This window comes from Hippopotamus amphibius, chromosome 12 (assembly GCF_030028045.1).
Source record: "Hippopotamus amphibius kiboko isolate mHipAmp2 chromosome 12, mHipAmp2.hap2, whole genome shotgun sequence".
NCBI classification, from domain to species: Eukaryota; Metazoa; Chordata; class Mammalia; order Artiodactyla; family Hippopotamidae; genus Hippopotamus; species Hippopotamus amphibius.
This window is the reverse complement of record NC_080197.1, coordinates 28,123,399-28,147,813: the sequence shown is the minus strand read 5'-3', so window position 1 is coordinate 28,147,813 and position 24,415 is coordinate 28,123,399. Positions and strand designations below refer to the sequence as shown.

General features: G+C 39.6%; 1 protein-coding gene across 2 annotated transcripts; it reads right to left on the bottom strand.

The window, feature by feature from the left end:
- Positions 1–11,074: 11,074 nt before the first annotated feature.
- Positions 11,075–20,616, bottom strand: DEFB119 (defensin beta 119). Of its 2 annotated transcripts, none has more exons than XM_057703577.1 (2): positions 20,462–20,616; positions 11,075–11,332 (listed from the first exon to the last, which is right to left on the bottom strand). In XM_057703577.1, exons 1-2 carry the CDS (start codon positions 20,517–20,519, stop codon positions 11,139–11,141), a joined length of 252 nt encoding a protein of 83 aa, XP_057559560.1. In that variant the 5' UTR covers positions 20,520–20,616; the 3' UTR covers positions 11,075–11,138. The 2 variants fall into 2 exon arrangements, with proteins under 2 accessions (XP_057559560.1, XP_057559561.1); XM_057703578.1 differs by lacking the exon at positions 11,075–11,332 and adding an exon at positions 19,020–19,304.
- Between the last annotated feature and the right edge of the window lie 3,799 nt (positions 20,617–24,415).

Below are 24,415 nucleotides of genomic sequence, written 5' to 3'. Positions count from 1 at the left end.
AAACACTTCCTAAAAACCTGTGACTTATAAAACCTCTGTGTGCCCTCCCAGTGTCTCTATGAGATGCTTGATCAATGTACCAGCCAACCGACTAATGTTCTGCATGGGTTATCACTTACATAACTGTCCAGTTCAGTGCCCCATCCCTCTGCCTCCACCCCAGAGAGGCCAATAAAACTCTACTTCTGATTCATACTGCACAAAGTGTTCTTGACTCCTGGATCCACTGCCTCCTACTTCCCAAGGACCATGAGACTCCTGCTCCTGACTTTTACTGTCCTTGTGTTCCTACCACAAGTGACCCCAGGTAATCAGAACCCAGGGAAGCCACAAAAATGGAGGTAGACTAGGTTCCGGCCCATGTAAATTTCCAATGTGTCATGGTGCCCCCCACCCCACAACGTGAGCAGCTCCATGGCCCCCACTTTGGGACCATGTCCCTGGCAAGGGTAGAACCTAAGGATAGTACAAGTTGTCTGCTATAGACAGGTGCGACCCAAATATCCAGAGTTGTCCTTGTTTCTGTATTCCAAGTTGCCACCTAAGGAGCCAGGTGACAGCTTGACTCAGTTCAGTTCTCTTTCCAGTTTGTGACAGCTCTTGAAAGTAATTCCCAAAGCCCACTTTCCTATGTTTTACTGAACCTAAAATTCCTGTTATAGGTTTAAATTAATTCTTTTCTTTTTTCTCATAGCCTGGAATTTAGCAAACAGATCAGAAAGTATCTGCAGAGCTGTTATGTGAAAAGTAAAACTGGCTTTCATTCTCTCTTCTACAATAAGAGTCTAGGCTTTTAATAATTACTGCTTTATTAAGTATATCTAGTCACAACCAAAACTTTGAAATTGCTACTGAAGATAGTTTTTTATTCAATGTGCCCTGCTTTCTACTTTGTTGTGTATCTTTCAAGATACATTTCAATGTATGAACAAAGTTGTATAAAAGTTTATATATTTCTTTTTATTAAAAAAAAGTAAATACACCATATACATGGTTATGCAGTGTTCTTCTTTCACTAATATTGTGTGACCATCTTTCCATGTCACCACCTAAAGATCTGCCTCATTCTTTGTAAAGCTGTAAAATTCCACTGTGAGATAAGCCATAATTTATGAACAGTCATCTGCAAATTTCCTAATTTTCTAATTGCATGTCGATGAACATACTTGTACAAATATAATTACATATTTGGGCAAGAATGTATACAAAATAAATTCCCTGAAGTCAAATGGCCTTGAAGTCAAAAGGTAAGTGTAAAATATTTTATTCCATTAATTCCTCCCTTATATGCCTTTCAGGACACTGCCAGTAGAAATTACTAGCTAGCAAGGTTTTGAGTAATTCTCCAGTTGCAATTCCAGACACAATCAGGAACAATTTCATATGGTCCACATGGGACGATTGTGTCGCTTTGAGTTCAGATGGGGGTGTTGAGACTAAGAAAGAGACAGATATGAAGGATTTTGTAAAAAGCAATCCATAAGTCATGGAAACTTAGAGCACTGGGGGAGTGAAGGAAGTATTACATGCTCTGAAGTTTTAGGTCTGAGTGTTCTGGTAAGAGAGAGAAATTTGATGCCATCCCCTTAGAATAGTTGAGATGATGAAGGAAGATGATGTCTTCATGTTTTATCTTGGACGGCCCCTGTGTTTAAGAAAGAAAAATAAAAATCAGTAACATTTATAGGGACAGGGAAATGCCCATACCTCTCACCAACACTGCACCATATCACCATAATCCCTCCACCACTCAGCATTACTTCTACCTGTCTGATGGGCACAAAGTATTGTCACACTGTTGGGAAGTTTTTTGCACTTCTCTTATCCTGTGATTAAAATATATAAACGGCTTGCTTTCAATGAACTGCAAGACCCTGTGAGATCTCAACCCCCATTATATTTCTCCAGTTACTCTCCACCCAACTTATTCTACAGTCACTATAGCAACTTCATTGTTTTTCAAAAACTTTGGGATAAATCCTGCCTCTGGGCCTTTGTAGTTGCTGATTCCTCTGCCTGGTATACTCTCCCCCCAATTAATGTCATAGATCACTTTCTCACTTCCTTCTCAAAGAGGTCTTTTACTACTTCCCTTCCAATCACACACTTCCTACTCCCCTTTCCCTGTTTCACTACACTCCAGAATGCTTACCATCTATATCTAACAGCATCTGACATAAAGAATGTTTTACTTTCTTCTTTTACTTACAGTCTCATTTATTGTTTCCTGAAAAGACAAATCTCCATGAGAGTCGAAAGTTTAGTTTATTTTGCTAATGGATGTATCCTCCTGTATCTTGAACAGTGCCTTCAACATTTGTTGAATGAATAAACTTTTTCCACTTCTGTTAATTGCTTATTTACATCCTTTGCCCATTGTTTTATTTATTTATTTATTTATTTATTTATTTATTTATTTATTTATTTATTTATGGCTGCATTGGGTCTTTGTTGCTGCACACTGGCTTTCTCTAGTTGCGGCAAGCGGGGCTACTCTTTGTTGCAGTGCTCGGGCCTCTCATTGCAGTGGCTTCTCTTGTTGTGAAGCATGGGCTCTAGGCACATGGGCCTCAATAGCAGTGGCACTCGGGGTCAGTAGTTGCAGCTCTCGGGCTCTAGAGCGCAGGCTCAGTAGCTGTGGCACATGGGCTTCGTTGCTCTGTGGCATGTGAGATCTTCCCGGACCAAGGATCAAACCTGTGTCCCCTGCATTGGAAGGAGGATTCTTAACCACTGTGCCACCAGGGAAGTCCCTGACCATTGTTTCTGCTGGGCAAGTGATGCTTTCTTGTTGATAGGCAGGCGATCTTTATCTATTTTTTATATTATTCCCTAGTCAGTTTTAGTCACTGGGTATTATTCCCCAATCTGTCATCTACCTGTCTATGAACTTTGCCCATGATATTTCCTTCAATTGAAAAGAAAACTTAATTCTGGTCTAACCAGATTCAACAATATTTTACCTTGTGGATTGTACTTGGTGATTTTGTTAAAGAAGTTTTTCCCATTCTTATATCTCAAAAGAAATCTCTGACATTATCTTCTAATAACTTTTCAAACTTTCCTTTCACATTTAGATCTTTAAGCCACCAGATGGAATGTGTAAATCCACTTTTGTTTTTCTCATGGAGCTAGTTTTTCCAGCACTATATGCTAAATAACCTATGTCTCTCCATTGATTCACGACGTCATTATTAGTATGTATTAAGTTCCTCATTTAAGCATGGATCTATTGCAAGCTGCCTATTCTGTTCTATTGGTCTATTTGTTATGGTGACAACCTATTTTTTGTGTTACCATTGCTTGATAGGCTGTCAGTGTCTAGAAGGGCAAGATTTTGTCTTGCTTTTTTTTTTTTTAAGTAATATTAGCAATTGGTGGCCTTTATTCTTCATTATAAATTTTAAAGTAAAAATGATGAAGTTTCCCCAAATCCCACTGGGATTTTGATGAGAATTGCATTAAATTTGTGGATTAATGTACAGGAAAGTGAATCTATATGATAGTTAAATCACCTCATTCAAGACCACATCTTATGTTTTGGTTTTAAAATATATCCCATAGTGGTCTTAAATATTCTCATTTTAAAACAAGATATTTCATGGCTATGATATATATTTTATTATAATATCTAGTTAGCTACTCTTGGTGTAGAAAAAGTGCTATTGAGTCTTGTAAGTTGATATTGCATCTGACATAATTATTGAACCCTTATTAATTATAAAAATTTGTTGGTTCTTTTTTATATGATAATCATGACTGCTAGAATGAATGACAATTTTCTCTCTTTCCTTCCAATACTTACATTCTTGCTTGGTTTTGGTTTTTTCCTTAAAGCATTGGCCATTACTATTCAAACAATAGTAATAATAGAGAGTATCTTTGTTTTCCTGACCTTGATGGGAATTAATTTCTCCTTTAGATGTTAGTTCTAGAATTTGATACATAACCTTCACCAAATTAAGGAAATTCCCACTATTCTTGCTTTGCCTAGAGTTTTTATCATAAGTAAGCATTGAACTTTATCAAGTCATTTTTCTGTGTAAAATAATATAATTCTATTATTTATCTCTTTAATTCTATAAAGGTAGTAAATTTCACTGAAGGATTTTTCTAATGTTGGATAGTAATTTTGCTTTTGGTGTTAAACTCTACTTGACCATGATGTATTTTAATACATTGTTGAATTCAGTTGACTAATATTTTATTTAGGATTTTTTAAATCTATATTTATAAAGACAATGGACCTATTATTTTCTAATTTTAGAACCAAGATTATAGTTGTCTCATAAAATGACCCAGGCAGCTTTCCTTTCCACCCCCCATCTCTATTTTCTGCAACATCTTATATAAGATTAATATATAAAATCTTGGATCTTCTGTGAAATTAGTAAAACTCACCTTTTTTAAAATTTTTTATTTATTTATGTATTGGTCTTCATTGCTGTGCATGGGCTTTCTCTAGTCGTGGTGAGCAGGGCTACTCTTCCATGCAGTGCATGGACTTCTCATTGAGGTGGCTTCTCTTGTTGCGGAGCACGGGCTTAGTAGTTGTGGCTCATGAGCTCTAGAGTGCAGGCTCAGTAGTTGTGGTGCATGGGCCTAGTTGCTCCACGGCATGTGGGATCTTCCCAGAGCAGGGATAGAACCAGTTCCCCTGCATAGGCAGGCGGATTCTTAACCACTGTGGCACCAGGGAAGTCCCTAGAGTTCACCTTTAAAATCATCTATTTTTTTTTAAGCTCTTTATTGGAATATAATTGCTTTACACTCTTGTACCAGCTTTTGAGGTACACCAAAGTGAATCAGCTGTATTTATACATATATCCCCATATCCCTTCCCTCCTGCGACTCCCTCCTGCTCTCCCTATCCTGACCCTCTAAGGCATCACCCATCATCAAGTTGTTCTCCCTTCGTTATACAGTATCTAGAATAACAGCTTTATTTACAACAGCTGAAAGGTGGAAGCAATCGAAATGTCCATTGATTGATGAGTAGATAAACAAAATGTGGTATATATTATACATGCAAAGGAGTATTATTCAGCTCTAAAAAGGATAGAAATTCTGACACGTGCTACAGTGTGGGTGACCATTGAAGACATAATGCTAAGTAAGATAAGCCAGTCACAGAATGACCAATACTGTAGGATTCCACTCACCTGAGGTGCTTAGAGTAGTCAGATTCATAGAGACAGAGAACAGAATGATGGTTGCCAGGGAAATGGGGGTGAGGGTATTCTTTAACAGGTACAAAGTTTCCATTGCAAGATGAGAAGAGTTTGGTGCGTGGATGGTGGTGATGGCAAAACAACAAAGTGAATTACATCAAACTCTACACTTAAAAATGGTTAAATAGGTAAATTTTATGTTATATGTATTTTACCAAAATTGTAAAAATCATCTAGGGCTGAGGCTTTGGGGAAGAAGAGTTTTTTCACTACCATTTCAATTTCCAAACACATTGATTTATTGAGGTTTATATTTTCTTCCTAGGCCATCACTGGAATACTTTTAGGAATTTAGGCATTTCGTCTAGGTTTTCAATTTTGTTAGTGTATAGTTGTTGATAATTCTTTTCTGTTATTTTTAATGTGTTGTATCTGTTGTGTTGTATCTGTTTTCATTTCACCATTTCACTAGGGATGTCATTTTTATTTTTCTCTTTTTTTATTAATCAGTCTTTCCAGAAGTTTTCTGACTTCAATAACTTCTAACTTTATTATTTCTGATTTTATTACTACCCTTCTAATTTGTTTTATTTTTTATCATACTGTTTAATTTTTAAATACATGGGACTTTTAATTCTAATTTTATTGCATTTGACTGGAAAACATAGAATGTCTGATATTAAACAAATGGAACTTATTAAGGTTTTTTTTAATGGCCTGAAAACTTGCTACATAAAATGTAGTCCATGGACTGGCATCACCTAAAGGATCGTTAGAAAAGCAGAAACTCAGACCCTTTCCCACCAACTGAAGCAAAATTTGCATTTTAACAAGACTTATTTGATTCATATACAGATGACAAAGTTTAAGAAGCACTGGCCTAGGGACCTCCTAGGTGGCTCATTGGTTAAGAATCTGCCTGCCAATGCAGGGGACACAGGTTTGATCCCTGCTCCAGGAAGATCTCACATGCCTCAGAGCAACTAAGCCTGTGCACCACGAGTGCTGAGCCTGAGCTCTAGAGCCCGTGAGCCTGTGAGCCCACAACTATTGAGCCCATGTGCTGCAACTATTGAAGACTGCTCACCTAGAACCCATGATCCACAACAGGAGAAGCCACCAAAATGAGGAGCCCGCACACCACAATGAAGAATAGCTCCCACTCACTGCAACTAGAGAAAGCCCAAGTGCAGCAGTGAAGACCCAATGCAGCCAATAAATAAATAAATAAATTTATTTTTTAAAGAAAAAAAGAAGCACTGGCCTAATGTTTGAGCAAATGAAGCATCTCTTGGGAGTATCTATACTATTCTAAGATCCTAGTAATGTTCTATTTCTTAATCAGAATGCAGGTACATGGGTATTCATTTTATTTTTTTTAAGTATAGAGATATATTTTATATACTTATTTGAATGTATATTTTGAATGTATTCAAATAAATTTAGCCATGTCAGGTATGAGCAATGAAAATAACTCAATCACAGTGACAACAGGATGAACTTGCTTTACGTGGATATCTTCACACAGGCCCACATAGCTTCATTATAACTAGTTTCAATTCCTTGTGACTAACAAGTTTCTTTTCATTTATGGCAAGATACATCTCATTTTCAGAAAATTTTTTTAAATGGACAGGTAGGAGGTTGGGGACATATTTTTAGAAACACGGTATTTACCAGGCCTGAGCTGGGAATCTTGCAACTTATGGGATCCCAAATATACAGCCATACTTGTAAAATTGAGAGCATCAGTAACCTAAAATCAGTGGTCTTTCCTTTTATTTTTCAGCTTATGGTGGTGGAAAAAAATGCCGGCACAACTCAGGTCGCTGCAGGAAAAAATGCAATGTTGATGAAGTAATAAAAGCAGTATGTAAAAATCATCAATACTGCTGCATTCCAGGCCAAGGACAAATATCTTTGAACAAGAAAGTTATCACTTCTGCCCAATCCACATATGACTATGGAGATGCTATGAATAGAATTGTAGCAGTAACATCTTCTACAACCAACTGGGAATAAACATCAGGAATAAAGAAGATTAAAAGTCTGACCCAGTACTGAAAACCAGATCTCTCTCCCAGAAGTTCTTCAAAGCTCGTGACTTCCTCTTTGTCGTCACTCTCCCCATCCTCAAAGTGACAGATTGTCATATAGATTAATGCACTGAAAATAGCACAATGACCCACTCCCACCCCCCATCAATGTGTAATTCTAGATAAAAAGGCTGTGTAAAGAAGTCCAAAATTTTCCAATATTTCCAATGACAAACTCCTCAGTGCTTTTCTTGAAATTTCAAATTATTTCCACAAAATTTAATCCATTTTTAGTGTCTCTAGTTTGCTGGTTACCTATACACAGCCTTAATTACTTGAAGTATTCCAACACACATCTCTCCATTTTTCCTTCTGTCTTCTCAACAAGTGTTTTGGGATACCAGGGGCATTCCTTGTATTAGTCCTGCCTCTTGATGGGAGCATAAATGGCCACAATCAAAATTCCAAGTTCTTGTGTTTAGGAGAGTAGCTTCTAGGACACCAAATGCTTTCTTTATAACAGCAGACACCTCAGAGGAAAGCATCCATTTTACTACTGTCTTTGGTCCTAACTCCCCATGTTATCACTCACTGTAGGAAACTGGATGGCCCAGCTGTGAGCTATGAGGGCTCCTTTTTACCCCTGTTGCTTCAAGGTTGGAATATAAGTTGTTGAAAAGCTGGCTTCATAGGCCCATTTCCTTAACCAAGCCTTGAGGACATATGGACATCCAAGGATGGGGATGGCTCCATCATTGTAGGTGAAAAGATGGGTCATTTTGTCCACCTTATTACCGAAAGCTTTATTGGTCTCCCTCTGATGGCACAAAAATATATTCACATCCCATCTCCTCTCAAAGAGGTCCATCCACACAATTCTACCACATACTTCATTGTTACAAATCTACTAATTTTGCTCTTTCCGAGACCCTGAACTACCCACCAGTCAACCCTATATCACTGTCCATGAATTACTATAGATCCATACCTTAGATTCTCCCTTTTTCTATGAAACAGATTCCCTTATTCATTGTCTAATTTCAGGGCCACCTCTAAATTAGGCTATCGTGCAGCATTCCTGGCTGGTGCTGCCATGTTATGTAAACCATTCCACAAACCTAGCCTTGCTTTTTCCTCCTTTGTGAGGAATTGATACCATTAGTGATACCATTAGTATGCGATAAAGGAAAGGCAATAAAGCAAGTACCACAGGCATCTCAGCAAGTACCATAGGCATCTGAGCTTCTGCAGTTTATTTCTGTTTTCCATGCCTAGTAAGTCTCAGTTCTGAACATACCATTTCCACCTAACACTGGAGTGCTTCTTCATAGGGGTCAGATAATACCCAATTGATGATGGAAAATTCAAATCTCATTAATTCATTTTTTCAAATTATTATTAAAATTATTATTGCTAGTAATTCCAATACCTTAAGTCTTTGAAAGTCTGAATCTCTGGTCTATGGTTTCTACCAGCCTAAATTCATGGTGCCATACTTCCTTGTGTGGGCTCTAATCTTTGCATTTTCCTTGAATTTCACCTGAGTAAATTCATTGAGTCCTGACCTAAAAGCCTGCCCTTTCATTTGCTTCTGTCAGATATCTTTGGCACTGTTAGTTTGGGACAACTTTAAGCAAATCATCGGCTTGATTTTTTTTTTCAAACCATCCATAAACAGGGAATTCAGGCTGAGAGACTATGTGAGATCCAGTTTGAGGCTGTAAATTCTCTGTGGAGATTTTTTCTATATACTGAATATCAAGGTTCAAGACCAAGCAATTTTCTTTGAAAACATCTGGTGAAGGAGAAGGAATGTTGTATCTGTTTTATCTTTACACAGCTTATGTAACATTTTCAGGAAAAAGGGTATATAGGAGTCTCCTCTTAGATTCACACTTTTTCAGACCCTAGGTGCTGTGTCTTCTCCCCTGCCCACTTGCACACTGGCCAAAGTCATGGAAACCAAAGGTCAAGTTCACCTGACTCAGCAAATGCTTTCAAGACAAAAGTCAACTTTAGTTACTGCCTTCAGAAAAGCATCCTGTTTCACGGCCTTAATATTCTGTACTTTTCTTTTCTTTTTTTTTTTTTTTTGCAAGATCCAGGACGATTAAGAAGTTTTGTATATACTTTAAATGTTATTTTACATATTTTCAATGGGGGGGTTAATCTATGTTCTTAGACTCTTATTCTGCCAGAAACAGAGGTCCAAAACCAACAGTTTTCTCCAGACCTTAAGCTTGTAGTTGCAAGAGGTTATGTGGCCACACAGAAGGAAGGACAAAAGAAGATAATTGTCAAAGGATGAAATTGTTACTTAATGTCTGAAACCAAAATGCTGAAGTGTTAGTTTCTTTCTTAAATAAAATAAAACCATCCTGGTCAGGCATAGGCTCAATAAGCAGAGCAAAGCGCTAAACTTATATAGCACTTGTGGGAAGCATTTGGGGGAGTAGTGTTGAGTACAGATGTGGGGATGAGTTGATGACAATTTAGAAGTGTGTACATGCAAGTGAATCCAGTGTTGATTGACTGACTTTCAAAGCACAACAGTAACATGGATAATCTGACTTTCAGAGGTGTGTTCACTGAAGCAAGTTGTCACTGATTGATGAGAAAGATTTAAAACCTTTCAAAGTATTTACTTGTTATCACGGCTATAGAACTGTCAGCCTTTCCCCAGGAATGGTCTGGGGAAGGCGGGGGCTGGGGGGGGGTGGTATGGGGTGGAGTGGGGGTGGGGGCAGGATTCTCACAACAGAAGAGAAACTTCAGAGGAATGCAGTGAGGCGAATGACTGAAAAAGAACTCCAAAAGATCAATGAGAAGGAGGAGACCAAAAGTTAGGAGGAAAACAAAGAAAAGAAAGCCACAGAAGCCAAGTTAAGATTTTCAAGGAGGGAAAGAACTATGGTTGGAAATGCTACCAAAAGGTAGAGTGGGATATAAACTGAGCAACATCCATGAAGCTTTTAAAAACAAGGTCCACTGGTGGCCTTGGCCAGAGTCAGTTCAATAGAACAATAAGCACAAAAGCAAATTGTAAGGAGTTGAGGAGAAGCAGAGAAACAAAGAAAGATAATTGGCAAACATAGCTACTCTCCTTTTGACAAAAGGCAGCTAAAGATGGAGAAAGAAATAAGATATTAGTAGAAGTAAGACATAAAAACTAAAATTAGAATTTTACCTTTACAAGATAGTGTTGGTTGTGGGAGTTGGGGAGGGATGAATTGAGAGATTGGGATTGCCATATATACATTACTAATAAGAAAAAATATATCAAATTGTACACTTTAAATATATGCAGTTTATTGTATGTCAATTGTATCTCAATAAAAGTTCTAAAAAAAAATCATAGTGTTGGTTGTAATTGAGGGCACAAGCCTCCTGGATTTTTAAGAAGTAACAGACCTTAACAATCATCAGAAAGAACAGCAGCATCCAATGTTCCAATTTCTTTCATAATAATCACCAAATAGATCTTCAGCCTCACAAGTTGATACCTTGACAAGACAACTTATTCTACATTACAACAGCTGGTTAGGAATTTTTTCAATGAACTAAGATGTATTTCTCTACAAGACCTCCACCTACTGCCCCATGCATCATTCCCATTAGTTGTGGTTCCCCTCTGAGCCTACCATAGCACAGATTAAGTCATGGCTCTGCCTAAACCCTTCAACACTTCTTCAGTGGACTCAAGCACATTCTCTCCCCCATTATCACTGACTTGTCTAGACTCTTCTTATCCTCCAGTTTTTTCCAGCTTTCTCTCTCACGGTGTCAGATCCAGAATGAGAAAGATATTTCACCATGCAAAACTCAATCTCTCACCATGATTTCCAATGGATGAAAGACACACAAGGGTGGCAGGTGCATGAAGTTTAATGAGGGGTATAGGCAGCAGGTTGAGGATGGTGATCACTAGCACTCAAGGTATTTTTGGCCAGCGGTTCTCTTGGCTCCAGTCATTATCTCCCTCTTTGCCAGAAATGTCTATTCTTACGTAGGAAGGGAGGCAGCATGGTTGATAATTTCTGCAATACAGGTAGGGCTGTTCAGACTTTTTGCAAGAAGCTCTACAGATTCCCAAGTTACCCATGCATCCAAGGATGTGACGTTTGCCTGACCAAAAAAAAAAAAGAATACAAATAGTTAATTTCTATTTGTCAGTAACAGATCTGACAAGTCAGAGAGCATACTAAAAACATAAAAGGCAAGAAGAAAGTTGCAGGTATAGAGAATGGACTTGATGACACGGGGCGGGGGAGGGGAAGCCGGGATGAAGTGAGAGAATAGCATTGACGTACACACTACCAAATGTAAAATATATAGCTAGTGGAAAGCTGCTGCATAACACAGGGAGATCAATTCAATGATGGGTGATGACTTAGAGGGCTGGGATAGGGTATGTGGGAAGCAGTCTTAGGCGGTAGGGGATATGGAGATATATGTATAAATACAGCTGATTCACTTTGCTGTACAGCAAAAATTGGCACAGCAGTGTAAAGCAACTACATTCCAATAAAGAGCTTAAAAAAAACATAAAAGGCTAAAACAATAATGAGATACCACGGCACACCTATTAAAATGACCCAAACCTGGAACATTGAAAACATTAAACGCTGGCAAGGAAATGGAGCAACAAGAAGTCTCACTCATTGATGGTGAGAATGAAAAAAAAAAATGGTATAGCCATTTTGAAAGACAGTTTAGTGGTTTCTTACAAAACTAAGTATACTCTGACCTACAATTGCATTCCTTGGTATTTACCCAAAGGACTTGAAATTTTATGTCCAGACAAAAATCTGCACACAGATATTTATAGTAGCTTTATTCATAAATGCCAAAATTTGGAGGCAACCAAGATGCCCTTCAGTAGGTGAGAGGTTAAATAAACCATGATACATCCAGACAATGGAATATTATTCAGCACTCAAAAAGAAATGAGCTATCAAGATATGAACAGACATGGAGGAAGCTTAAATGCATATTACTAAGTGAAAGAAGCCAAACTGAGAAGGCTACATACTGTATGATTCCAACTCTATGACATTCTGGAAAGGGATACAGTAAAAAGATCAGTGATTGCCAGAGGTTGGGATGGGAAAAGAGATGGGGGTAGAGCACAGAGGATGTGGGGAGTGGTGAAAATACTCTATGTGGTACTGTAATGTTGGATTCATGTCATTATATACTTGTCCAAACCCATAGAATGTACAACACCAAGAGTGAATCAATGTAAACTATGGACTTGGGGTGAAGATGATGTGTCAATGTAGATTCATCAATTGTAATAAATGTACCACTCTGGTGGGAGATGTTAATAATAGGGGAGGCTGTGCATGAGTGGGGGCAGAAAGCATATGTGAAATCTCTATGCCTTCTTCTCAATTTCATTGTGAACCTAAAACTGGCCTAAAAATAGTCTTTTTATTTAATGAATACCTTAAAAAATAAAACTGCTACGAACATTTGTCTACAGGTTTTTGGAACTAAATTTTCATTTCTCCAGAATAAATGCCCAAGAGTGCATTTGCTGCGTAGTATGGTCATTGTATATTTAGTTTAGATTTTTTAAAAGAAACTGCCAAACTATTTTCTAGAGTGTGATTGTACCATTTAACATTCACACCAGCAATGTGTAAAAGATTGTTTCTCTGCATCCTTGCCAGCATTTTGTATTGTCACTATTTTTAATTTTAATTGTTCCAATAGGAATGTAGGGAATCACATTGTGGGCTTAATTTGCATTTTCCTAATTGCTAATGATGTTGAACATCTTTTCATGTGCTTATTTGCCATCCGTATATCCTCTTTAGTGAAATATCTTTCCATGTTTTTCTTCTAATTGGATTGTGTGCTTTTTTCTGTTGTTTTGAGAGTTGTTTCTATATTCTAGATACAAGTTCTTTGTCACATATGTGGTCAGCAAATATTTCTCCCAGTCTGTAATTTGTCTTTTCATCTATCCTTTTCATAGGGTGTCGCAGAGTGAAGGTTTTAAATTTTAAGTCCAATTTATTGATTTCTTTTTTCTTTTATGGATTGCACTCTTCATCTCTAAGAACTTTTTACCTAGCCCTTGGTCTGAATGTTTTTCCTATGTTTTCTTCTAGGAGTTTACATTTTACATTTAAATCTATGATCCATTTTGAGTTAATTTTTGTGTAAGTTGTGAGGTTTAGATTGTGTCTATTTTTATTTTTTGCCTACAGATGTCCAATTACTCCAGCAACATTTGTTGAAAAAGATATCTTTCTTCCATTGAGTTGCTTTTGCACATTTGTGAAAAATTAGTTGGTTGCACTTGTGTAGGGCTATTTCTGAGTTTCCTATTTTGTTCCATTGACCTACGCATCTGTCTCTCCACCAGGACCATACAATCTTGGTGGTCCTGGTGGAGAGCTATATAAGTCTTGAAATTTGGCAGAATGATTCCTCCAACTTTGTTCTTTGTTTTAGCTTTTCTCATTCCTTTGCAGATTTCTCTGCAGATGAGATATAGACAGAATAATCTAGTCCATATGCACAAAAAACCTTAATGGGATTTTGATAGAAATTGTGTTAAATGTATCTAACCATTTAAGGAGAATTGACACCTTTCTTAGTTGAATCTTACAATCCATAATCACAGTATGTCTCTTCATTTATTTATATCTTCTTTGATTTTTTTATCAGAATTCTATAATTTTCAGCTTACAATTTCTGTACATGTTTTATTAGATATATACTTAAGCATTTTATTTTTGAATGATTGTAAATGATGTGTTTTTTTTTAACTTGGATTTTATTTATTTATTTATTTATTTATTTATTTATTGGCTACATTGGGTCTTCATTGCTGCACACGGGCTTTCCCTAGTTGTGGCAAGCGGGGGCTACTCTTCATTGCGGTTCGCGGGCTCCTCATTGCAGTGGCTTCTCTTGTTGCGGAGCACCAGCTCTAGGTGCATGGCCTTCAGTAGTTGCAGCACATGGGCACAATAGTTGTGGCTCACAGGCTCTAGAGCACAGGCTCAATCGTTGGCACAAGGGCTTAGTTGCTCTGCAGCATGTGGGATCTTCCTGGAGCAAGGATCAAACCCACGTCCCCTGCGTTGGCAGGCAGATTCTTAGCCACTGCACCACCTGAGAAGTCCCAATACTGTGTTTTTAATTTCGGTGTTCATATGTTCAGTGATAGGATATAGAAATATAATTGATTTTTGTATGTTTATGTTGTATCCTGTGATCTTGCTAAACTTATTAGTTCTAGATTTTTTTTGTAGATTCCTTTGTATTTTCTACATAAACCATTATGACATCTGCAAATACAGCTTTATTCCTTCCTTTCTAATCTGAATGCCTTTTGTTTCTTTTTCTTGCCTTAATGCACTGGCTAGAACTCCCCAGAATTAAAAGGAATGATCTATTGATCCATGTGACTTTCATGAAACATAATGTTGAGTGAAAAAAGCCAATCTCAAAAGATCAAATATGATTCCATTTATACAACAGTCTTAAAATGACAAAATTATAGAGATGGGAAACAGATCAGTGGTTGTCAGGGGTTAGGGATAGCGACAGAGGGTGAGGGCAGAGAGGAGAGTCTGTACCACTAGAAAGGAGTAGCAGGAGGGAGATCTTTATGGTGATAGAAGAGCTCTGTAGTCTTGATTATAATGATGATTACATTACACTTGTGATAAAATGTCATGGAAGTATGCGTATGCATTGCACCAATATCAGTTGTTCTGCTGTACAAACGGAAGCTGAATTGAGCTTAAGCTACACCAGCAGGCCTATGTATCAATCCCAGGAAAGGTCCAGGACAGGCACCCAGTCTTCCCTGCTTTGAGGTCACAATGCTTCTACAGCTGCCAAGTCAACCCCTCATCTCAGGGAGATCTGCCCTCCACTGCCAAAGTTTCTACTCATCCTCTTCACCCCTCAGCCTACAAGGAAAAAAAGAGAGATTCAAGGAGGCCTTACAAGAGCAAAAATGACATTCTTTCTGTCATATCCCCTGGAGATAAGATCCCTTTCTACTTTCCTTGAGAAGGAGGGCCAGTGTGAGATTTGCACACAAAAGAACAGTGTACAGAAGGGTGCATTTGAGATGGTAGAGTAGGCAGGCAAGCCTGCTTCAAACTTTTCTCCAGGAAAGAGGCCATGGCACTCCAGAAAGGGGTTTCAAAGGTGTTCAGACTAACCCCAAAGCTTTTGTCAAGGTCTTTGCAGCTCCTAACACCTGCCCTCCTATCGGCCCCAAATTACTGTGTGCCACCGCTCACTGTAGCACCCATGGCAACCCAACATCACTTTCAATGTTCCCACAGCCCTCTCACCAGAAGTCAGAGAAAACCTGCTTATTAATTCCAGCATTGCCTTGGACCTACTTATGAACATAGGTCACTTTTCCTCCTTTGGCCTCAGTTTCCCCATCTGTGAAATGGGAAGACAGGGGAAAGCTTCCTAGATCAGAGATCCTCACCGTTTGAGGGCTATCTGGAATTAAGAAATTTGACAGGGGTTTGGGGATTTTATCTCCCAAAGAATAATTTAAGGGAATTTTCAAAATTTCACATGCCCAGACCCCAAGTCCAGAGATTCAGACAAGGGCGTTAAGTGTCTTCCGAAGACTTATGGTGGCTCAACAGTGAGCTCCAAGCCCTTTTTTCACCCCCACCATCCTGTCACTTCCCATAGTTGTTTTTACGTAAAGCACAGAGGAGGTTCTTAATAAATGTTGTTGACTGAGTGAATAGGCCATGCCTCATAATGAATTAACTTGGTGGAGACGTGAATGGCTGTGTGTTAAGAAGTTAATACCAGACCCCAGGTATTGGGGAATCCCTAGACTCTTCCCTCTCACACTGTGAAATCTATGTGTTTTAAGAGCAAACTAATGAGTGAATTATAAAAATCCACCTGAGCAAGGCCCAGGAGTGCTCTGCATCCTTCCTAACATGGCCAGCCAGAGCCAAATATACCTGAGGCAGTGGACTGCTGATGCCTCTAGCCCAGAAAGGATCCCACCCTGTTTCATGCCTGATGCATCAGCCATTTGCGCACCCCTCCCCCCCCAAAAAAAACTCCACTCGTGCTTTCACACATGAATTCATCATTCACCTATTCATCCACCCACAAAATACTGTCACATCTGACCTGTGCGCTGGGCTTACCACCAGGCATACAGGTGTATAAGATGTTGTCTCAATCCCTAAGGCTTTCCATCTGGTATGTGTGCATTTGGGGATTAGTGAGAAGGGGATCGTGACTGAAATAATTTTACAAGAACATGATATGTGCCACCCCTTCTTAAGAATGACACTTTGTGAAGCCAGTCAGAACTTAGTTTGAACCCCTGCCCTATCTTAATGTTGTGTGACCTTGGCTAGTTATATCACTTCTCTAGACCTCAGTTTCCTCATCTGTAAAATAGGGATAATAAGAGGGATGTGTAAGAATAGGATGATTTTAGGCCTATAAACACCAGGCACAGTGCCTGGCACATGAGAAGTGTCAATGGCAACTATTATATAGCTACTATTATTATAATCATTAAGAAATAGTGAGACAGAGCTTATGCGAAGGTTTTCAATGCTGGGGCATTAACTGGGCTTTGCAAGGTGAGAAGGAGTTCATCACAGAGATGAGCCTAGTGATGGGGACGAGGTGGAGGGGAACCATGGACCAAGACAGCATAAGGGGCAGGGGTGGATGGTGAGAGCTGAAGAGAAAATCCTTGAGTGGCAGTCACAGGAATTGAAGCTGGCCCCATCACAGAAAGGTCTTGAATGCCCAATTCTGGGCAGTGAGGACCCAAGGAAGGTATTTAATCAGGAGAGCGACAAAATCAGATGAATTTCCTAGAAAGAATCCTTTTGACAACAGAGACAAAAGCAAAGAAAATCTGGAGGCAGGGAGGCCAGCAAGGAAGTACTTTGGATGGTCCCCCCCGGGGCCTCAAGGCACAGGTAGCTCTGGTGTGCAGCCTGAGAGTCCCCAGACCACAGGCAGGCATCGAGACTGTGAAAGCACAGGTTACACAGCTCCTGCCTCTGAAGTGGGCTTGGAGATGAGTTGTGAGCCAGAGCAGGATCTGAATTCCAGGCACAGCCCTAATGGTTGTGGGTCCTGGGACAAGAATAAAAATGGATGCTCTTGTATCATGTGTCTGAATAGTTAACAATTATAAGTCAAGCTAATAAATGGGATAAAGAATTGCCCTTTAGGAAATATCCTTCATAATGACCTGAAAGGGTCAGATCTGAATTTATAATTCTTGGATTCTTCAGAGTCCCATGCAGTGCAAGGGGCACTGGCTCAGCTCACAGCCCAGATCTCTTCTTGCCTAACCCCAGCTCTGCCCAGTTCTGTGAGGAGTGTCATGCACAGACATGAACACCCCAGCCTGAACATCCAAACTCTGCCCACAGCTCCCCTGCAAAGAGGAGTGTTCCTTGGCACTCCTGCCTAGAGGTGCACCCAGAGTGGACCCCACCCTCCAAGGGTAACCCTGGGGGGAAAGCCCATGCAGTACCTAAAAGCAGGCACAAGGGTTCTTTGGGCAGGGAATTCCAGGCCCCACCTACTCACACCATGGTCTAGTGGAAGGGAGGGAAGGGGAGGACATTGTCTCTAGGTGGACATATTCCTCCTTGCCCCCAACAATGCCTCAGCCCATGAAGAGAGACTTAGCCAGAGAAAGCCCAGAGGAGGACCAGGATCAGAGGAGGAGGGGTCTCTCTTTCCAGAGTTAAGAGCAGAAATATTGAATTGAGTGCAAATTATGTCCATGGATCAGAGTGATTTCTGTCTGTCTCTGTGTCCTGCACTAAGCCTCACAGAGAACTCTTGGTCTCTGACGTCACTGCGGAGAACACAGTTCAGGGGTGAATGACTGTGCTGGATAAAGGAGACCCAGGGAAGAGGATGTGAGATAACAAAGCCTGGGAAGACACCCAGGTCCTCTAGATTTCCAATCAGAATTCTTCATTGTTCCCCATGGCTTAGTCTTCTCCTAGGCTAAATTCTTAGTTCAAATGAGACAGACGTCTGTCTTCCTCAGAGTCTAACACAATTGGAAGGCACACAGCACATATTCCTCACATGCCTGAATAAATCAAAGAGCAATAGCAACAGCTAACATTTATTGAGGCTTTCTATGTACTGGGCGCTGGGCTCTACATTATCTCATTTCATTCTCACCACACTTGTGAGATAGATTCTGTTAATCCAGTTTTACAGATGGGGAAGCTGAAGTTCTGAGAGGTGCATCTGCATGGAGTCCAAAAGTGGTAAGTGGCATAGCTGAGGTGAATGAGTGTATAAATGCACGGAAGAAGGTAAAAAACAAATGATGTAAATTCGAGTATAAATGAGTAAATTTATGTGCTATATCTTTTTTAAGTACTTGGAAAGCTTCTGATCCTTGGGGCTGTGGGCTCTCAAGCATCAAAAGGCATATCAGCCAACTTCCCTAGAAATCCAAGGATTTGGGCTCTGCTCAGTCCCTGTCCACCTCAGCTCATTCTCCCCCGAGACAGACCAACTCTCCCAGCCCAAGGATGTTCCCACTCTCTAGGTTGCTGCTGTGTCTTTACGACTTTTGGATTCCCACACATGCTCCTCAGTCCACTCCTGATCCAATAACCTTTCCTGCAGCTGGTAGATGAGGAACTATGTTCAAGACTGTAATCATTACCCCATTGCTGTGGCCCAACCCTGGCGGCATCTCTCTGCTAACTCTTAACACCCTTCCCGCCAACCCCCAACCCTCAATCCATTTGGACTATCATTCCTCATGATTGACAGACACAGGAAACAGATTTGCGAGTTTTAATGGCATGCAGGCACTAAGGAACCTTAAGCAAAGTCATTTCTATCTACGATTTCCGTGCATCTTCCCTGTATTGTCAGGTTTGGCCTTAGTCTACTTGTTTGTTCCCGCGAGGAGTGGTCCAAGGGAGCATTCGATCAATTGTCATTGGTACGATCGTCAAATAACGACTAGGGACACAGCACCTTTTATGATTTGAGCAGCGCGTGACGCTGTCTTCATCATTTTTGCACACCAACCGGCATTGTCCATTCATCCAACAGTCTGTTACTGGGTATAGGAACAATGATTAAGTAGATGTTAGTATCCCTCAAGTGAAGAGACAAGGGGACTCAGAGAAAGGAGCAGGAGGTCAGGGGCGAAGGTGAGGGAGAGAGTTAAGAAGGTAATGCTAGACCCAGTCCCAGGAAAAGGGAGACGAGATCTTGCAAGGGGAGAGAACTAAGACAATAGTTCCAAGTTGAGCAATTCAAGGTTTTTAGGAAAGCTTTCTTCAGAATCCCAATTTTCTATCTTCCTATCCACAACCTCTTACTCCTAACTTTGAGATCAAATGATGCCAGTGAAGTTCCCACCTAATGGAGCCTGAGAATGATGGGAGAAGGACAATGAACATCTGTCTTATTAGAGAGTGGAGGAGATTCACCCTTGCTTCCACAGACTCGGTTCTTTATCAATTGTCTAGCTTGAACCCAACAAGTCCCAGCTCCAGCCACAATCCAATCTCCCATCCTCCTTGGCCCCGTATTCACCCAATTCAAACTCAAATACCAGTCCAATCTTAATTAGAACTCCCAGCTTTACCCAACTCAGTGCCCCTGGAGCCCCAACTCCAAGCCAAACACCTATCTAATCAAGTCACCAACCTCTGTCCTGAGCAGCAGTCCATCACCTAGCTGAATCTCAAACACCCTGCACCATCCAGTACCAACTCCCAACCTCAGCCTAAGCCCCAATCTAATCCCCAGCACCAGTTCCACTCAATCCAAAATCCCATCCCCACTCCAGCCTACTCCAAACCATCAAAGAAGCCCAACTCCTCACCTCTGGCTTATCTTCATCTTCCCTCTATTATTCCAATCCCAAAGTCTTTCCACCCCATCACAACTCACTCCCAGCCTTCAATGTAATCTCCCAAAGCCCCCAAGAAGTCCCCAACCTACACCAGACCCTTCAACCCTAAGCTCTCTTCCAAGATTCCAGCAGAATACCAGCCTGCCCTTAAGTGTTAGGTGCTCCAAACATCTATCATCCCACCACCTTGGCAAAAAAGAAACATGGAGCGATGTGGACAGTTGATTTTGAGAAAACCTCTCAAAGCCATATGAAATGAGAAAAAGCTTCAGATGCTGCCCACAGTGAGGGAGAAGAGGTAGGGGAGAAGTTTATGACCAAGATTACAGGTATTTGAGAGAAACCCAGGTTACCTGATACCACTGGTTCCATGGTCAGAAGGATGGCAAGAAACAGGTAAAGAAACTTCATGGCTGGAAAGTCACAGGAGAAGGAGGTGGCTGTGCTGCAGGGTATGGAAATAGAGTTCTCCTCCACAGGGATGAGCCTTGCTTTTATTGGCAGGACTGTGGGCAGTGAATTATAGCAGAAGAGGATTTATATCAGATGAGCCAAGCCAAAGGACAGTGTGTAGCAGATGTCGTAGCAAAGCACAAGATGAGAGTGTGGGAAACTGGCCAGCATCCATGCCAAAAGTGCCTTTCCCTCCAGGCAATGAGACGGGCAAATTAAAGCCATTTGGCCTTTTGAGATTCACAAAGGAATCAATTAATTAATGCATAAATGCATATCAAGAAACTTTTAATTTCTAAAAAATACTTATTCTCAACTTTCTAACAGAAAGATACACACGTGTATGTCTTTCTGAACCTTGAACTTGCCAATCTCATTCCCAGTTCAAACCCTTAGCATTTGTAATTTGTTCTTCTTATAAAGTTCTTCCTTCAGAGCTTCCTGTTCATCATTCAGTCTCATCTTAAATATCACTTTCTTGGAGAGGCTTTTCCTGGTCACCTTAGATTAACAATACTCCCACCCACAGTCACTCTGTATCATAATAACTTGTTTTATGACCTTCATATAGTTATCTGTTCTTTTTCAATTTATTTTACATTTTTAATCTTTGTCTTCCCATTAGAAGGTCAGAAATGTGCCTTGTAACTCCAGTGCCCATAACATAACTGGGTGTATTAATGAGGATATTAATTCATATTTATTTATTTATTTATTTGGCTGCATCGAGTCTTAGTTGCAGTGCACATGTAGGATCTTAGTTCGCCAACCAGGGATCAAATCCACATCCCCTGCATTGGAAGGTGGATTCTTAACCACTGGCCACCAGGGAAGTTCCCTAATTCAACTGTTTTAATAGATATTCTCCACAAACAGTAATTCCAGAAGACAGACATTAATTTCTTTTTTATGTAAAGAGTTTTATGAGTAAAAGCAGGGAGCAAGATTCCTTCTGGTTTGATGCTGCACCATCCTTATCAGGCAGTTTTATTTGGTGATCCAAGGGGGCTGCTCTGGTTCCCACCACAAGTCCCCAGTGCAGTCACCAGGGAGAATGGAAAGGAGATGAAGTGCACACATTTCCCTTTAAAGACCCCACCCAGAATCTGCACACATTGCTTCCATTCCAGTCCATTGGCCAGAGCTCATTCAGATGGCCATACCTAGCTGCAAGGTAGGCTGGAAATAATTTCTTTATTCCGGGCAATGACGGCTAGCTAAAGTTCAAGGATTGTTTTACTAAGAAGAGGAAGACAGATTCTAGGGAAGAGTTAGCAATTTCTGACACACCTGGTACATTGCAGATGCTTAATAAATGTTTGTAGACTGAACAAATAATGTATATATTGAACAAGGCTATAAGAAGTGATTTAATATGCGGGAGGTAACCCAAGTCCTTCTAGAGTGTAGAGAAACATGTGAACTGTGCCCTTCAGCCAAGCTTCAGAAGAAGGAATAAGGGCTGGACCATTTAAGAGGCTACACACTACTATATATAAAATAGATAACTAATAAGAACCTACCATATATCACAGGGAACTCTACTCAATATTCTGCAATGACCTATATGGGAATAGACTCTAAAAAAAGGGTGGACATATGTTTATGTATAACTGATTCAATTTGCTGTACACCTGAAACTAACACAACATTGCAATCAACTATACTCCAATAAAAATTAATTTAAAAAGAGACTATGAAGGGAGACAGAGAAAGAAGAGAATTCTAGAATCCTAGAATACTGGAGTAAGGTAAATTTTATGAGCTTCCTATGAAAAAATACAAATCATAACTGTTTCTGATTTAATTCAATGAAAGAACTTTTATAAATTGTTGAGCAATGTAGCAGTGCTGAATAATTATTAACTATCTTTATGATTGTTTTTCATCACTTTTTTATTGCCATTCCCATATTTGTCATTATTATTTCCATCCTCAGAACAAACCTCAGAAGTGGAAATCATAATCCAAATTGGAAAAGAAGCAGTAAAACTGTCACTGTTTGCAGATGACATAACACTATACATAGAAAATCCTAAAGATCCCACCAAAATACTAGTAGAGCTAATCAATGAATTTGGTAAAGTTGCAGGATTCAAAATTAACACACAGAAATCTCTTGCATTCCTGCACACTAACAACAAAAGATCAGAAAGAGAAATTAAGTAAACCATCCCATTCACCATTCCAACAAAAAGAAAAAAATACCTAGGAATAAACCTACCTAAGCAGGTAAAAGACCTGTACTCAGAAAACTATGATGCTGATGAAAGAAATAAAAGATGACACAAACAGATGGAGAGATATACCATGTTCTTGGACTGGAAGAACCAATATTGTGAAAATGACTATACTACCCAAAGCAATCTACAGATTCAATGCAATCTCTATCAAATTACTAATGGCACTTTTTACAGAACTAGAACAAAAAATCCTAAAATTTGTATGGAGATACAAAAGATCCCGAATAGCCAAAGCAATCTTGAGAAAAAAACAAACAAACAAAAAAACAGAGCTGGAGGAATCAGACTCCCTGACTTCAGACTATACTACAAAGCTACAATAATAAAGACAATCTGATACTGGCACAAAAACAGAAATATAGATCAATGGAACACAATAGAGAGCCCAGAGATAAACCCATGCACCTATGGTCACCTAATCTATAGCAAAAGAGGCAAGGATACACAACGGAGAAAAGACAGTCTCTTCAATAAGTGGTGCTAGGAAAACTGGACAGCTACGTGTAAAAGAATGAAATTAGAACACTCCCTAACACCACACACAAAAACAAACTCAAAATGGATTAAAGACCTAAATGTAAGGCCAGACATTATAAAACTCTTAGAGGAAAACATAGGAAGAACACTCTTTGACATAAATCACAGCAAGATCTTTTTTGACCCACCTCCTAGAGTAATGGAAATAAAAACAAAAATAAACAAATGGGACCTAATGAAACTTAAAAGCTTTTGCACAGCAAAGGAAACTATAAACGAGATGAAAAGACAACCCACAGAATGGGAGAAAATATTTTCAAATGAATCAATAGACAAAAGATAAGTGTCCAAAATATATAAAGAGTTCATGCAGCTCAGTATCAAAAAAACAAACAACCCAATCAAAAAATGGGCAGAAGACCTAAATAGGCATTTCTCCAAAGAAGAAATACAGATGGCCAACAAACACATGAAAAGATGCTCAATGTCACTAATTATTAGAGAAATGGAAGTCAAAACCACAATGAGGTATCACCTCACACCAATTAGAATGGGCATCATCAGAAAATCTACAAACAATAAATGCCAGAGAGGGTGTGGAGAAAAGGGAACCCTCTTGCATTGTTGGTGGGAATGTAAATTGATACAACCACTATGGAGAGCAGTATGGAGGTTCTTTAAAAAACTAAAAATAGAATTACCATATGACCCAGCAATTCCACTACTGGGCATATACCCAGAGAAAACCATAATTCAAAAAGACACATGCACCCCAATGTTCATTGCAGCACTATTTACAATAGCCAGGACATGAAAGCCACCTAAATGTCCATCAACAGACAAATGGATAAAGAAGATGTAGTACATATATACAAAGGAATATTACTCAGCCATAAAAAGGAACAAAATTGGGTCATTTGTAGAGATACAGACGGACCTAGAGACTGTCATCCAGAGTGAAGTAAGTCAGAAAGAGAAAAACAAATATTGTACTTTAACACATATATATGGAATCTAGAAAAATGGTACAAATCAACTGGTCTGCAAGGCAGAAATAGAGACACAGATGTAGAGAACAAACATATGGACACCAAGGAGGGAAAGCGGGATGGTTGGGGTTGGATGAATTGGGAG

Bases quoted from the DNA above. Each gene is read 5' to 3' on its own strand.
- DEFB119 (XM_057703577.1), bottom strand. From the start codon at position 20,519: ATGAAGTTTCTTTACCTGTTTCTTGCCATCCTTCTGACCATGGAACCA. The intron at 11,333-20,461 runs GTAACCTGGGTT...TTTTTTGGTCAG, and splicing joins CATGGAACCAGTGGTATCAG to GCAAACGTCACATCCTTGGA.